This window comes from Paramisgurnus dabryanus, chromosome 18 (assembly GCF_030506205.2).
Source record: "Paramisgurnus dabryanus chromosome 18, PD_genome_1.1, whole genome shotgun sequence".
Lineage (NCBI taxonomy): Eukaryota > Metazoa > Chordata > Actinopteri > Cypriniformes > Cobitidae > Paramisgurnus > Paramisgurnus dabryanus.
Genome location: NC_133354.1, coordinates 5,181,814 through 5,196,904, shown reverse-complemented (window position 1 = coordinate 5,196,904; position 15,091 = coordinate 5,181,814). Strand labels below are relative to the sequence as shown.

The window sequence follows — 15,091 nt, the reverse complement described above, 5'->3', positions numbered from 1 at the left end:
ACTCAGAAATGTTTAACACTGAAATTTTAACTCTCCAGTTTTTGCTGTGTAGGAGTGTGTTAAGCAAAGCCGGACTATGTCAGGTCTATAGTTAACCTAGACCGTGAAATGATAGCTTTTACTTTCTGGGTACAATCAGACAAAAATGACAGCTGAAAGATAAACACAAAGCAGAAAGACAGAAAAGAAAGAAAGAAGGAAAGGAAGAATCAAAAACAGACAGACAGACAGACAGACAGACAGACAGACAGACAGACAGACAGACAGACAGAAAGAAAGAAAGAAAGAAAGAAAGAAAGAAAGAAAGAAAGAAAGAAAGAAAGAAAGAAAAGGAAAGAAGGAAGGAAAGGAAAAACCAAAGAAAGAAAGAAAGAAAGAAAGAAAGAAAGAAAGAAAGAAAGAAAGAAAGAAAGGAAAAACCAAAGAAAGAAAGAAAGAACCAAAGACAGAAAAAAGACAGAAAGAAAGCAAGAAAGAAAGAATGGAAAAAATAAAGCAAGAATGGAAAAACTAAAGAAAGGAAAAACCAAAGAAAGAAAGATAGAAAGAAAGAAAGGAAAAACTAAAGAAAGAGAGAACCAAAGAAAGAAAGGGAAAAAAGGAAGAACCAAAGAAGGAAATGAAGAATGAAACGAAGAAAGAAAAGAAAGGAAGAACCAAAGAAAGAAGGCAAGAAAAGAAAGGAAGAATGAAAGAAGGAAAGAAAGAACCAAAGAAAAAAAGGGAAGAAAGGAAGAACGTAAGAAGGAAAGGAAGAATATGGAGCGAATTTTGTGCCAAAATTTTACAAACAAATACAGCATTTTGCAAACAAACTCAATCTGCTTTGCAAAGGGAAAACTTGACTCGCAAACAAACAGAAAACGCTTTGCAAATAATAAAGGCAATTTGAGAGAAAATGCAGATGTGTTACAAATATGTACTGTGTTTTGTAAATGTGACCATGATTTTTTCACAAATGTGACCATGATTTTTTCACAAATGTGACCATGATTTTCTCACAAATGGGACCATGATTTTCTCACAAATGTGACCATGATTTTCTCACAAATGGGACCATGATTTTCTCACAAATGGGACCATGATTTTCTCACAAATTGGACCATGCAATCCAGAACAGCAGATGGCGCTGTTTCAACTTTTTCAGGCATTGGAAAAAAGCCCAGGGGAAAAGCCCTGAATTTTAACATACATATCACCCCTGACAGTGGCAGCAACTGAATAAAGACATTTCATTTGTCGGGCTTCATTCTGTTAATCTCACTGATTTTATTGTAAGTGTTAATAATAATAAATGTTTGTTAATAGTAAACAAATTCTGTGTGTCAAGACAATGAATTCAACTTACAATGCTTATCAAAAGATGCAGGATAATAAATGAAACTCTTTGGAGAAAGAGTGTGGTAGGGACATAATAAACCCAACATCGGCTGTCTGGACAGAGTGGCCAGTTCAAGCAACAGTAACCAACCAACCAGGATCATAGTCATTTGAGCACTCTGAACAAGATAAACTTCTACAAAATGTTAATCCTTTTAAAGTTGGTCTTATCTTGTCAGGCTAGGAGGACCAGTTTAAACCAGCTTCTTTCACAATAGCCAAGCTGGCAAAGCTTCCAGCCTAGTCAAGCTGGTTTGGGCTGGTGTGATCAGCCTGACCAGCTACAGTATAAAAGCAAAAATCCTTCTAATACTAGCTTAAGCTAAAACCAGGCTGGAACACCATCTTAACACTCTGGGGTCGGCTGCGGCGCGGGCGCCGCAAACTCTTTATTTTTTAATCACTCCCCAAAGAGACTTAGATAACTCTGCTGATTTTGGACATACAGATATGATTTATACATCATTTAAAACGTTAAAGTGTCTAGTTTTTTTCTGTCCACTCCCAATAAAAACAGAATGTTGTGCTTTTCGCAAAATTAAGAAAATAAACATGATGCGCGTTTTGTTCTCTCTCCCTAAGTGAATTCCTTTCAGAAACACGTCAGAAAAATGAACTGTAACTTAACGAATATTTGTCATACAAACAAAAGATAAATGTCTACATAATGCTTCGAATGTCTGCTTTTAAATGATGTAAGTGAAATCAAAAACAAATATTGTAATTCGTTGTTAACTGTATTAGAAGAGAGAGATGTACCGTCTTTCTTCTGTTGCTTCATTATCTATAATGAGCCACGCCCCGCTCCATTGAAGAGAAGAGCAGAGATCATCCATATTCATTAATCAACCCCACAGTCAATGGACATTCCGTCTCTGCAGCCATTCACTGCTGTGTTGAGTTTTAATCCGAGTGCTGGAAACATGACATCTACTTGTTTACTAGTGACTGTAACTAAAGTTATCTCCAGACGCGAGTGTGACTCGATCGACGTCCAAACGCACACACAAACACACAATGCCTCATATTTGAAGCGCTTTGTGGTATCATTATAAAAGATGCGATTGCACACATCACGTAACTGTTTACTCGCGCCTAAATCTCCAGACAGACGCGAGTGTGTGTGCTTCGTCAGTGTGATGGGATCGATGTTCAAACTCACACACACACGATGCCTCATTTTTGACGCGCTTTGTGGTATTCTTAAGATGCAAGTGTGTGTGCTTCGTCTGTGTGACGCGATGTCCAAATGCACACACAAACACACGATGCTTCATATTTGACGCACTTTGTGGTATTCTTATAAAAGATGCAAGTGTGTGTGCTTCGTCTGTGTGACGCGATGTACAAATGCACACACAAAGACACGATGCCTCATTTGACGCGCTTTTTGGTATTCTTATAAAAGACGATTGCAAACATCACATCTACTTGGTTACTCTCGCCTAGTAAATAAAAGTTATCTCCATGCGCTTATGTTTTCTTTGTGCTTCCGTCAGACGTGATCAACGGCCAAACGCATACACAAACACACAATCATATTTGACGCACTTTGTATTAAGACGCATCTAAACACATCTAAAACCCAGTTTATTCGCGTATATCTCTGCACAGTAAGTTTATTTAATGCAGGATCATGCATGTGAAGGCATTTCTTTTGTCTTGCTTTCACAAACAAACACTTAACAATAATGGCATCTTCACATTCCTGCCTAAAGGCTCATTATGCAGCTCATTATGCAAGTGTATTGTTCTTCAGCAGTGTATTGTCAATCACAGATTATTCAAGAGCTTCCAGCCTCCTTGCATATTGCCTTCCTAACCAAAAAGTGACTTTGAAATTGTAAATCAATATATTGTGTTATGTGAAGGAGTAAGCAGAATGATTTTCACATCATTTTAAAGAAAAAACTCTAGACTACTAGATCCTGCTTTGAAAAGTTTTAGGAAAACATGTTTAGAATGAGTTTTGTGGACTTATATCAGTCACTTAAATTTTTTTCTTTTTCAAAAACCACGCATAAACATTTTTCTCTCAAAAATACAAACATGTACATACATGTTAATCATATAATATAGTAGCCCAGTTTGTGCTGAATGCAGTGTTATAAGACTTTTGCCATTATTATGTTTTTAAGCAACTGAAAAAAGCACAAATGTCAGGGCAGGTCAAAACTTCTCCAGGGCCCTAAAAACCCCTTAGACCCCAGAGGGTTAAACCAGTCAACCAGCATAGGCTGGTATTAGCTGTTATTTTTCTGCAGGGGATATAATAAATTTTATTTATAATGCACTTTCTAAAACTCAAAGCACCATAATATATGAGATTCTCAGGAACATACACATACAAAAGTAAACAAGTTAGTAATAATCATTTTGCAATAGTAAGCTATTTTAAAAGGATAAGTCTTTAAGGATCACTTAAAACAGTCCAGTGATGGTGAGTTTCTTATCACCAAAAGAAGAGAATTTAGAGAATCAGACGGGGTATAGGGATTGACAATTGCAAATGTATAGACTTTAGATGGAATTCAATGTCTTTACACACAGAATGTGTTTACTATTAACAGACATTAATTATTATCAACACTTTCAATAAATCCAGAGATTAACAACATGAACCACGAAAAATTAATTTAGTCTTCATTCAGTTGCTGGCACTGTCCGGGGTGATATGTAAGTTAAAATTCAGGGCTTTTCAGGGAGACTAGTTGAAAATGCCTAATAAGGTTGAAACAGCGCCATCTGCTGTTTTGGATTGCATGGTCACATTTGTGAGAAAATCATGGTCCCGTTTGTGAGAAAATCATGGTCCCATTTGTGAGAAAATCATGGTCACATTTGTGAGAAAATCATGGTCACATTTGTGAGAAAATCATGGTCCCATTTGTGAGAAAATCATGGTCACATTTGTGAAAAAATCATGGTCATATTTACAAAACACAGTACATATTTGTAACACCTCTGCATTTTCTCTCAAATTGCCTTTATTATTTGCAAAGTTTTTTCTGTTAGTTTGCGAGTCAAGTTTTCCCTTTGCAAAGCAGATTGAGTTTGTTTGCAAAATGCCAAATTTGTTTGTAAAATTATGGCACAAAATTCGCTCCATAGAAGAACCAAAGAAAGAAAGAAAGAACCAAAGTAAAAAAGAAAGAAAGAAAGAAAGAAAGAAAGAAAGAATGAAAGAAAAGAAACGAAGAACCCACAAAAGAAAGAAAGAAGGAAAGGAAGAACCCACGAAAGAAAGAAAGGTAAGAACGGGAAAAAAGAAAGAAAGAAAGAAGGACAGGAAGAACCAAAGAAAGGAAGGAAGAAAGAAAAAAAAAGAGGAAAGGAAGAACCAAAGAAAGAAAATAAAAGAGGAAAGGAAGAACCAAAGAAAGAAAGAAAGAAAGGGAAGAAAGAAAGAACGAACGAACGAAAGAAAGGAGGAAATGAAGGAAGAAAGGAAGAACCAAAGAAAAAAACGAAAGAAAGAAAGGGAAGAAAGAAAGAACGAACAAAAGAAAGAAGGAAAGGAAGGAAGAAAGAAAGAAAGAAAGAAGGAAAGGAAGAAAGAAAAGAAGAAAGAAAAGAAGAAAGAAAGAAAGAAAGAAAGAAAGAAAGAAAGAAAGAAAGAAAGAAAGAAAGAAAGAAAGAAAGGAAAAACCAAAGAAAGAAAGAAAAAACCAAAGACAGAAAAAAGACAGAAAGAAAGCAAGAAAGAAAGAATGGAAAAAATAAAGCAAGAATGGAAAAACTAAAGAAAGGAAAAACCAAAGAAAGAAAGATAGAAAGAAAGAAAGGAAAAACTAAAGAAAGAGAGAACCAAAGAAAGAAAGGGAAAAAAGGAAGAACCAAAGAAGGAAATGAAGAATGAAACGAAGAAAGAAAAGAAAGGAAGAACCAAAGAAAGAAGGCAAGAAAAGAAAGGAAGAACGAAAGAAGGAAAGAAAGAACCAAAGAAAAAAAGGGAAGAAAGGAAGAACGTAAGAAGGAAAGGAAGAACCAAAGAAAGAAAGAAAGAACCAAAGTAAAAAAGAAAGAAAGAAAGAAAGAAAGAAAGAATGAAAGAAAAGAAACGAAGAACCCACAAAAGAAAGAAAGAAGGAAAGGAAGAACCCACGAAAGAAAGAAAGGTAAGAACGGGAAAAAAGAAAGAAAGAAAGAAGGACAGGAAGAACCAAAGAAAGGAAGGAAGAAAGAAAAAAAAAGAGGAAAGGAAGAACCAAAGAAAGAAAATAAAAGAGGAAAGGAAGAACCAAAGAAAGAAAGAAAGAAAGGGAAGAAAGAAAGAACGAACGAACGAAAGAAAGGAGGAAATGAAGGAAGAAAGGAAGAACCAAAGAAAAAAACGAAAGAAAGAAAGGGAAGAAAGAAAGAACGAACAAAAGAAAGAAGGAAAGGAAGGAAGAAAGAAAGAAAGAAAGAAGGAAAGGAAGAAAGAAAAGAAGAAAGAAAAGAAGAAAGAAAGAAAGAAAGAAAGAAAGAAAGAAAGAAAGAAAGAAAGAAAGAAAGAAAGGAAAAACCAAAGAAAGAAAGAAAAAACCAAAGACAGAAAAAAGACAGAAAGAAAGCAAGAAAGAAAGAATGGAAAAAATAAAGCAAGAATGGAAAAACTAAAGAAAGGAAAAACCAAAGAAAGAAAGATAGAAAGAAAGAAAGGAAAAACTAAAGAAAGAGAGAACCAAAGAAAGAAAGGGAAAAAAGGAAGAACCAAAGAAGGAAATGAAGAATGAAACGAAGAAAGAAAAGAAAGGAAGAACCAAAGAAAGAAGGCAAGAAAAGAAAGGAAGAACGAAAGAAGGAAAGAAAGAACCAAAGAAAAAAAGGGAAGAAAGGAAGAACGTAAGAAGGAAAGGAAGAACCAAAGAAAGAAAGAAAGAACCAAAGTAAAAAAGAAAGAAAGAAAGAAAGAATGAAAGAAAAGAAACGAAGAACCCACAAAAGAAAGAAAGAAGGAAAGGAAGAACCCACGAAAGAAAGAAAGGTAAGAACGGGAAAAAAGAAAGAAAGAAAGAAGGATAGGAAGAACCAAAGAAAGGAAGGAAGAAAGAAAAAAAAAGAGGAAAGGAAGAACCAAAGAAAGAAAATAAAAGAGGAAAGGAAGAACCAAAGAAAGAAAGAAAGAAAGGGAAGAAAGAAAGAACGAACGAACGAAAGAAAGGAGGAAATGAAGGAAGAAAGGAAGAACCAAAGAAAAAAACGAAAGAAAGAAAGGGAAGAAAGAAAGAACGAACAAAAGAAAGAAGGAAAGGAAGGAAGAAAGAAAGAAAGAAAGAAGGAAAGGAAGAAAGAAAAGAAGAAAGAAAAGAAGAAAGAAAGAAAGAAAGAAAGAAAGAAAGAAAGAAAGAAAGTAAGTTGTGCTTGAGGCAACAGTCACAGTTAAACTGTATCATTATTCTGGAAGAGTCACATTAGAGATTCCCAACGGTCCTTAAATAAAATTCCAGAAATAAACCAGGATGTGACACCTTTAAAGTCAGTGGGTCTGGTTCCAGCCCGGCGCTGAGAGGATCAGGACGGAGAAGGGAATCCATCTGCCACACGAGGAGGCTGGGTGCAGAGTAAATGAAAGCATGCTGTGATGTCAGCACAAATCTGACCGCCTCCATCGGGTGTGTAGCACGTGCCAACATGGCACAGACTCAACACGGAGATCTCCGCCAGGAGAACATTTACCTCATCCTGAGACTCAGACTTTATTTTCAGGAGTTTTCACACGACGCCTGCAGTCCAAAGACTTGTCCTCTAAGAAATGTGGTGGTCTGTAGCCCAATATAAAATACGCCAATGGGTTTCAAATATAAATGTGTAGTGACTGTACCCAGTACTATATGTTGACTAAATCTATATGTCATATACATGTATGCTTTCTCATGTGAACCATTAATACAAACTTGGGAGTGAATAAAATCTAAATAACCAATTAACAGTAAAAGATGAAAAGATACAAAGATGAAAGTACATTTGGAGAGAAGCTTCTGCCAAATGCAGAAATGTAAATGAATCGAGCTGCCCTGTTTGTCAGTCTATAATGAACAGAAATGTTCAGGATAAACTGAAAGCGTCTCAAGTGATGTGTGTATTTTCTTTGTCTTGTTAGAATGTAACTGTAACCCAATGGGCTCAGCGCACGACCGCTGTAATGGAACCGGCTTCTGTCAATGTAAAGAAGGCGCTGCTGGAGTCAAATGTGATGAATGTCTCCCCGGTTACTACTGGAAACAGGGCTGCTTCCGTAAGTACATCCTCCTCAAATTCATCAAGTACTTAACAATTAACCTTCATTCACTTCTCTGGTCTAATTAACAAATCAATGTCAAAGTATAGTCTCCATTCTCTCCAGTCAACTTTAAGTTTAAATGAGCTTTTAATGGCCTGTAGACTCACGAAAATCTTTAGTTCACTTCCCAGACCGCAGACAGGCTGGATCCGCGCTGAAGTCAGCAGTTCCGGTGCGGTATCAGACTTTAAAAAACCATTTATGACATTAGTTGGTAGGTATAAATAATGAAAACAATAATAAGTTCTCTAAACCATGGGTCTTCAAATGGGGGTCCGTGGCCCACAAGGGTCTGTCAAATGGGCACCCTGTGCCATGCCTCTATCATCTAAGGGGTCCCCGCCTCCCAAAAACGTTGAACACTCCTGCTCTAAACAAAATAGTAGGATTATCTGTGATCATTTATGCTCTGGTCAAAAGGGACGATCCTACTTAAATCTGTTGTGTGTAAATGTTAGTGGCATCTAGTGGTGACAATGTGAATCGCAACCAACAGCACACTCCTCAATTTCAAAGCACATATATTAGCTGCCACAGGACAAACATGCTGTCATCTGAGACAATGTAGGGACGAAATGCACTCTGTAGAGCAGTTGTTTCAGTTTAAGGCTACTGTAGAAACATGATGGCGACTTCCATTTAAGGAGACCCGCGTGGTGTATGATGATAAAAACAGCTCATTATGAGTAGGTATGCACGATAAATTGCATGCGATGGTCATGCGCATTTCGTCAGTAAAGCCGGTTCCTTGATTAGTAGTATAGCGCCATGACCTGCTTTCAGATGAAGCACCATTTACTACACAAAGCCGTAGTTTACTGACACGCTAGGCCATATTGCATACATATCGCCGTGATAAATTAATGCAAAATTGCCCCGATTGTCAGTGAACTACGGCTTTGTGTAGTAAATGTTGCTATCTCTAGATAACTTCATATTCGTGTCGTTTACATTATATGCACTTATGTGCCGATTGCCAATAAAACACAGACATTTGATGCAGTTTTACTTATGCTGGGTACACACCAAAAGATAATCTGGCTGATTTTGGGCCGATTTCCCCCCTTCCGAAAATCCTACCAAGTTCCCGATTATCTTGATGGTTTAACAGATTATTTTATCAGATTTTCCCTTGGTGTAAGGTGTGTTAAGAGTGTCCGAACTTGATCGGAAGAACGTTGGAGGCACCCTGATCGCGAATCGTAAATACTAAACATGTTTAATATTTACGATTAGAAATCCTGATGTGTGGGGGGAAATGAATATCACGTGAAACGAAACAATATCCAAAAAGAAAGTGAGATGATGGAAGACGGAAGCAGTCATGGCGCAGCACAAAGTGAAGTTGATGTGGAAAGTGAAAATTGTGAAATTTCATCCGCCATATTTTGCGAGATTTTCTTCGTTCACAGTTGAGACACAGTTAAAAATCTGTTGGTGTGTGGTGTGCTGTCTTTGACACATCATAGCACACCACACACTATAGAAGCAAAACGGTTAAATCTAGGATTTTTTTATCTTCATGTTTGTTGTCTATCACATTTTGAAAATCTTATAAGATATAAAAAATCTTTTGGTGTGTACCCAGCATTACTGCCTGCCACTCATGACCCAGTTGGGACCATCACATTTCAACGAAACCCAGCGTTAAACAAACACAGATCCGGATAAACAAACTATATCCATTGTGTCCATAAGACTGGCTTACTTGGAAATCTGAACAAGGTTTTCTTCTCCTTACATCTAAAAACACACTTCTTCTTCTTTCGTGCCGTTGTTGAGTTTTGATATAAAACAAAGCTGTCGCGTGCAGTGATGTCTGTGACTTCTATTTGAAGGAACAATTCTAATGAGTGACTATGTTCTCGCTCTCACACTGATTGACGTGTGGGCGTGCTTTTCCGGGGGAAGTGCCCATAAAAGTAAAAGGGGGTCAATGATACATCACAGGTACCCATGTTCAAAAAAAACTTTCACGAAACTTGAAGCAAACAGGAGGCGTGAGTTTGACCCAGAAATACTCCTTCACACGTAACTGCTTTTGTAAAACTTTGCATTTGCTTAGCATGAGGAATACAACTCTTACCCCCCTCCCCCCCACCTCAAAATTATCAAAACCTTAGCACCGGTGAATTTGATCTATTGCACAATAAACAGATCAGATATTCATGGCACCTTATGTTACCAGAGCTATTTTAATAATGTCTCAATCTGTCCATCTTAACATCCACTGCTATCTGTGGTACTTCTGTGTTCATCTGCAAATTCTAAGTAGCTCTTGTTCATGTTGTGGGGTAATGATCACATTTGTACCTGGATTCCCCAGATGATTTTAGAACCCCTGCGCTGTGCATTTTCCCGGTGATCCATCTTTAAGATGAAACAGGCCCACAGCCAAAAGCACTAATCCTGTGAAGAGAGAGAACACAGTGAATCCATGAGGGAAAACACTTCTGAAGATCTGTTGTTTTAGTGAATCTACACGTTGGCACGATTCACTAGTTTTAGTACATACAGTAAATGAAAGTGTTCAGATAATGATTTAAAATGTTTCTACGTGATGGTTTGAACTTAGACGGTAAAACATATAAGCCTCATTTCTTGCCCCATAAGTGCTGCTAAATTATTGATATGGCCGCTAATCATACTAATACTAGATTACTAAATATTGCATAGTGCACATAGTATATGGGATACAGTATGCACTGATAAACATTTAGGATTGTGTTCCAGTTAGTAGAGCATTGCATTGATGGAAAGTCACTTTGAATCAGGGCTTTCAACCAGATTTTTTCCCAATTGGTTCGTTCCGAACAGAAACAGTATTTTAACGTTTCTGGTTTTCGGTTTCACCCTAAAATTGACGTTCCTGAACCGGTTAGAACAAAAAAATAAAGTTCCCGAACCGGTTAATAACGTTTCATGTCAGCTGTGGGACATACAAATAAGTAGGCTGATCATTAGGACAATAAACTTAAATCTTTCTTTAAGTCTCTATCTTGTCATCAAACATTAAAAAAGGCTACATTATCTAAGCGGCATAACTGTAATTCTGACATACCTACATTTGTTTCTGCATCATACATGAATTAAGACAAGGACAATTTCTGCATGTCATTTATTGGCAAACAACTTAAACAAATGTTTTATTAAAAAAAGAAAACTGTGGTATTTCGAGATCACTTTGTTTGTATGTTTCCTGTCAAGAAATGAAAGATTGTTTGCTTGCTTTTTGAAACGCGTCTCTCCGTGTTTGCACTTTTGAGTGCACTTAAACACACGCACACACAAACAGATGGAGGACAAATTCCAAACGGCGCTTCAGGAAGAAGATGCAGCATAAACAGTCACTCCACATAAAGTGAAACTTACGTTGTTTTTCAGTGCTTTATTTGCCAAATGTATTTTAATGGACTACTTTATGAGACACAGTAGCACAACTCTTTCTCAAGTTTATACATCAAGAGTTCTGATCTATGAAGGGCATATGGATAAACATGTTTGATTGGAGTTGGACCGGACTCATCCAACCACATGTGCATCTGTGCGTTCAAAAAATTGCTCACTTTAGCGCCTTTTTGCGGTTAAATTGTTAAAAATCACGCAAGTGTTAACATTGATTCTCATTTCTCAGATAAGTCAACAACGACCGGAAGTGAACTTCACTGAGTCATATTGCACAGAAATCTTGTCAAAGGACGTTATTAACCGGTTACCATTATTTTTTATCCTGTTTCGGAACATATATTTTTTAAGTTTTTGGTTTTGTTTCTGTTCCTTGCAAAACATCAAAAGTTTCTGCTTTTCATTTTGTGAACCGATTCAAAGCCTTGCTTTGGATATAACAACATTGCATATTTCATTTAACTAGTGCTGTTCAGTCTAATCTCAGAAATAAAAATAAGTGTTTTGCTCTTTTAAAGGCACAATATAACATTTTGTATCGCTAAACAACAATGGTGTAGCTTTTCGGTGCTGTGTGAAGAGCATGAAACCATGAGAGTTGTAGTCTTACCTTTGCTTTGGAAAGGAATCGATCCGACAGGACTCAAATATCATCTTCATGAATGACAAAGTTTAATAATCATTACATTATGTAAGCACATTGCATTTTAAGTGCATTGCATTGTGGGATACCAGATTTCACACCGTATGCTCTGGTTGTAGCAGGTCATCTGGGTATTTCGTGCATGCAGATAATTTGCATATTATTCACAGCGTACATACTTTATACTGCAGACAAAGCTAAAGTAGCATGCTATTTTGAACATAGCCGTAGTCTCGCCCTCTTTATCATCTCCTGTCTCTCTCTCTCACACACACTCATTGTTCACAGCTGAGACATTTTGGGGTCAGGTGTGCAGCACCTGGTCTCATTAGTACCCAAACTCTCACGACCCTTTAATGACACCAGACGCCCATGCTAAATGTGACACAGATTCAAGCCACCAAACAATGATCAATGCTGTGTGAACGCAGAGCAGAAAAACAATATTGGTGTGCATTCGCACGATTGCATGATTTCCTGTAGAGTTGCATCTTAAAAGAAATGATTTTAAGTTAAAGGGCCAATTAATACATCGAAACAAAATAATTTTAAATGAATTCTGTACAAACATTATAATCAACATGTTTGTTTAAAATATGGCGTAACGTACATTTACCCAGCAAGCATCATTTCATCGTCTAGGACTCTAGATTAACTATAGGCCTGATATAGTCTGGATATGAGTAACCCATTTCAGCCAAAATAAACTTGAATTTGTTTGCGTAATTTTTGCCAAAATAACTTGCATGATTTATGATATTCAGTCATGTAAGCAAAGTTAACATAAGCATGGTTTCCATTAACCATTTGCGAAAAACTTTACCAGTATTTTTTTCTAAACATACATAAAAAATGGCCGTCAATTTAACTGACCGTCCATTATTCAATGTTATGCAACTAAAACGTCATTTTTTTTCTTGCGCGATATGTCGTTCCAAAAACCATGACTATGGTGTGTTAGAATTCATACAGTGATGTGCAGACCGACAGGCAGATAACATCAAAATATAGCAAGAGCGATTCGAAATCATGCAGAGGAGTCGACCCTCGAATCTCTCTTGTGGTATTTTAATGTTATTTGTCTCTCGGCCTGCTTGGTGCCATATAAAGATGACCACACCTCTTCTGTCTTGTCCTCCAACCAAACATACCGTGCCATATTTAAAGATTGATCATGTGATCATTTTACACACGTCAGGTAAATGCAAAAATAATTTTCATTGCAGTTTTGCTATATATTTCTTTTTTACATTGCCTAAAAAAAATTTTGGGCGATATAATGTGTAAGAGCATTTTTTCCTAAACTGATAGGACACAGTCCTTTTTTTTGTAAAGGTGTTTGGTTACATTTATTTATTAAATCTATAAAATTTTCACTGACAGACCAAATTTTGCATTGCTTTAAAGAAGACATTTCACAAGACTTTTTAGCATGTCAAATAAATCTTTGGTGTCCCCAGAGTACGTATGTGAAGTTTTAGCTCAAAATATCATCTAGATAATTTATTATAACATGTAAAAATTGCCACTTTGTAGGTGTGAGCAAAAATATGCCGTTTTGGGTGTGTCCTTTAATATGCAAATGAGTTGATCTCTGCACTAAATTGCAGTGCCGTGGTTGGATAGTGCAGATTAAGGGGCGGTATTATCCCCTTCTGACATCACAAGAGGAGCCAAATTTCAATGAACTATTTTTTCAGATGCTTGCAAGAGAATGGTTTACCAAAACTAAGTTACTGGGTTGATCTTTTTCACATTTTCTAGGTTGATAGCAGCACTGGGAACCCAATTATAGCACTTAAACATGAAAAAGTCAGATTTTCATGATATGTCCCCTTTAACTTAGATGTCTGGGCTGTGTTTGGACAACAATAAGATGTCTTTCAAATGCAAAAATGCTTGCTGAGTATTGTAGCAGATGCTTTTATCCAAAGCATTTTGTCCAAGTATAAGCATAGTCTACAAAGTTTACATGAAAAGAGTTGTAGCTAGGAAATGAGCAACATAAACAATATAGGGTTTTGCACCACAGATGTTTTTTATAGTTTTTATCTTGCATTGAACTTAAAACGTTTCTTTTAAACTGGCATACTTTTTTCCTCTAACAGCGAACATGTGCGACGAGGAGCTTCTCTTGTGCCAGAACGGTGGGACGTGCTTTCAGAACCAGCGTTGTGTCTGCACGCCAGACTTTAAGGGCGTTTTGTGCCAACAGTCACGCTGTGACGCAGGTAAAAAGTGCAACGGTGCCAGCGGGCTCAATCTGAGCCTGACCCTGCTTCTCTGCCCGCTCCTCGCCATCCTGCTGGGCCCGGACGCTTCCTGAGATACCCCTGCATCACCAGCAGCGGGCGCAGAGAGGGCACAACGCTCACCAGCGCCCTCTACGGGTGCAGAACACCCCGCGGGAGATCGTGAACGAGAATCAGAGACTCTACCAGAGCCGGAAAAATATATACATGCGCCTACAACGTACAAAGACAAAACACACAGCACACAAATATCCAACTAAACTCGAAATGAGTTTTCTTCTGCAATAGCTCAGCACACTTCCTTCACTCCGGTTGGCTTGAAGTAGAAGCGTGTCCATCAGGGTTCGATTTTACGCTTTACATTTTTACACTTCTTCACTGCAGTTTTTAACATTCAGTATGTAATGAGCGCACACTGTTATTCGCAAAAAGCAAAGAGTTTGAATATTATTGTGATATTTGTTATATCATGAATATAAAAATTTTAGGCACTGTACTGCTGGTTGTTATAGGAATGTTTGTTGCCACTGTATAGAAAGCATTAATATTTACAAAGTCTTCAGGACACGCACATGGTATCTAAGTCGTGAAAGATGATATCTAATCAAATCAAATTATTATAAACCCACATTATTTCAATATTTTTGGTAGAGAATATTTTTGTTTGGATCTACTCGAGAAGCAGAAAGATTTATTACACAAGCACACAAATTATCGTGTAAAGTTTGCACTGCACAGTCGGGTATTACAAAAGGATGAATTTACACGCTAAATGTACTAATATTACAATCAGAATACTGAATTTACGAGATGGTATGAGAAATGTACGGGACGGGGTTTATTATGCTGTAAATTTGATGGTTAACGAATTTGCAGAATTGGAACCAATTAAATTTTGACACTGTAAACTTTACAGTAAATGTGACTGTTACTTGGCCACGTTTCACTTCTTGTTTATGTGTCATTTCTTTTGCACCACATTGACAAATTTATAAAAAATTAGATTTTTACGTAAACTAAAATACTCAAATTGTTTTGTTATGCACTTACTAGGTTTAAGAAATAAACACATGACCCTGGACCACAAAACGTGTCATAAGTCGCACAAATATATTTGTAGCAATACATACATACAAACAGGTGATG

The 15,091-nt window shown here is 37.0% G+C and overlaps 1 protein-coding gene across 1 annotated transcript in view; it reads left to right on the top strand.

The window, feature by feature from the left end:
- ntng2b (netrin g2b) overlaps positions 1-14,865 on the top strand; it is a 78,013-nt gene extending 63,148 nt beyond the window's left edge. Inside the window, exons 7-8 of the mRNA XM_065243763.2 lie at positions 7,466-7,600; positions 13,802-14,865. Coding sequence (XP_065099835.1) covers positions 7,466-7,600; positions 13,802-14,019 — 353 coding nt within the window. The 3' untranslated portion in view covers positions 14,020-14,865. The remainder of the gene's footprint in view (positions 1-7,465; positions 7,601-13,801) is intronic.
- The last annotated feature ends 226 nt before the right edge of the window (positions 14,866-15,091 follow it).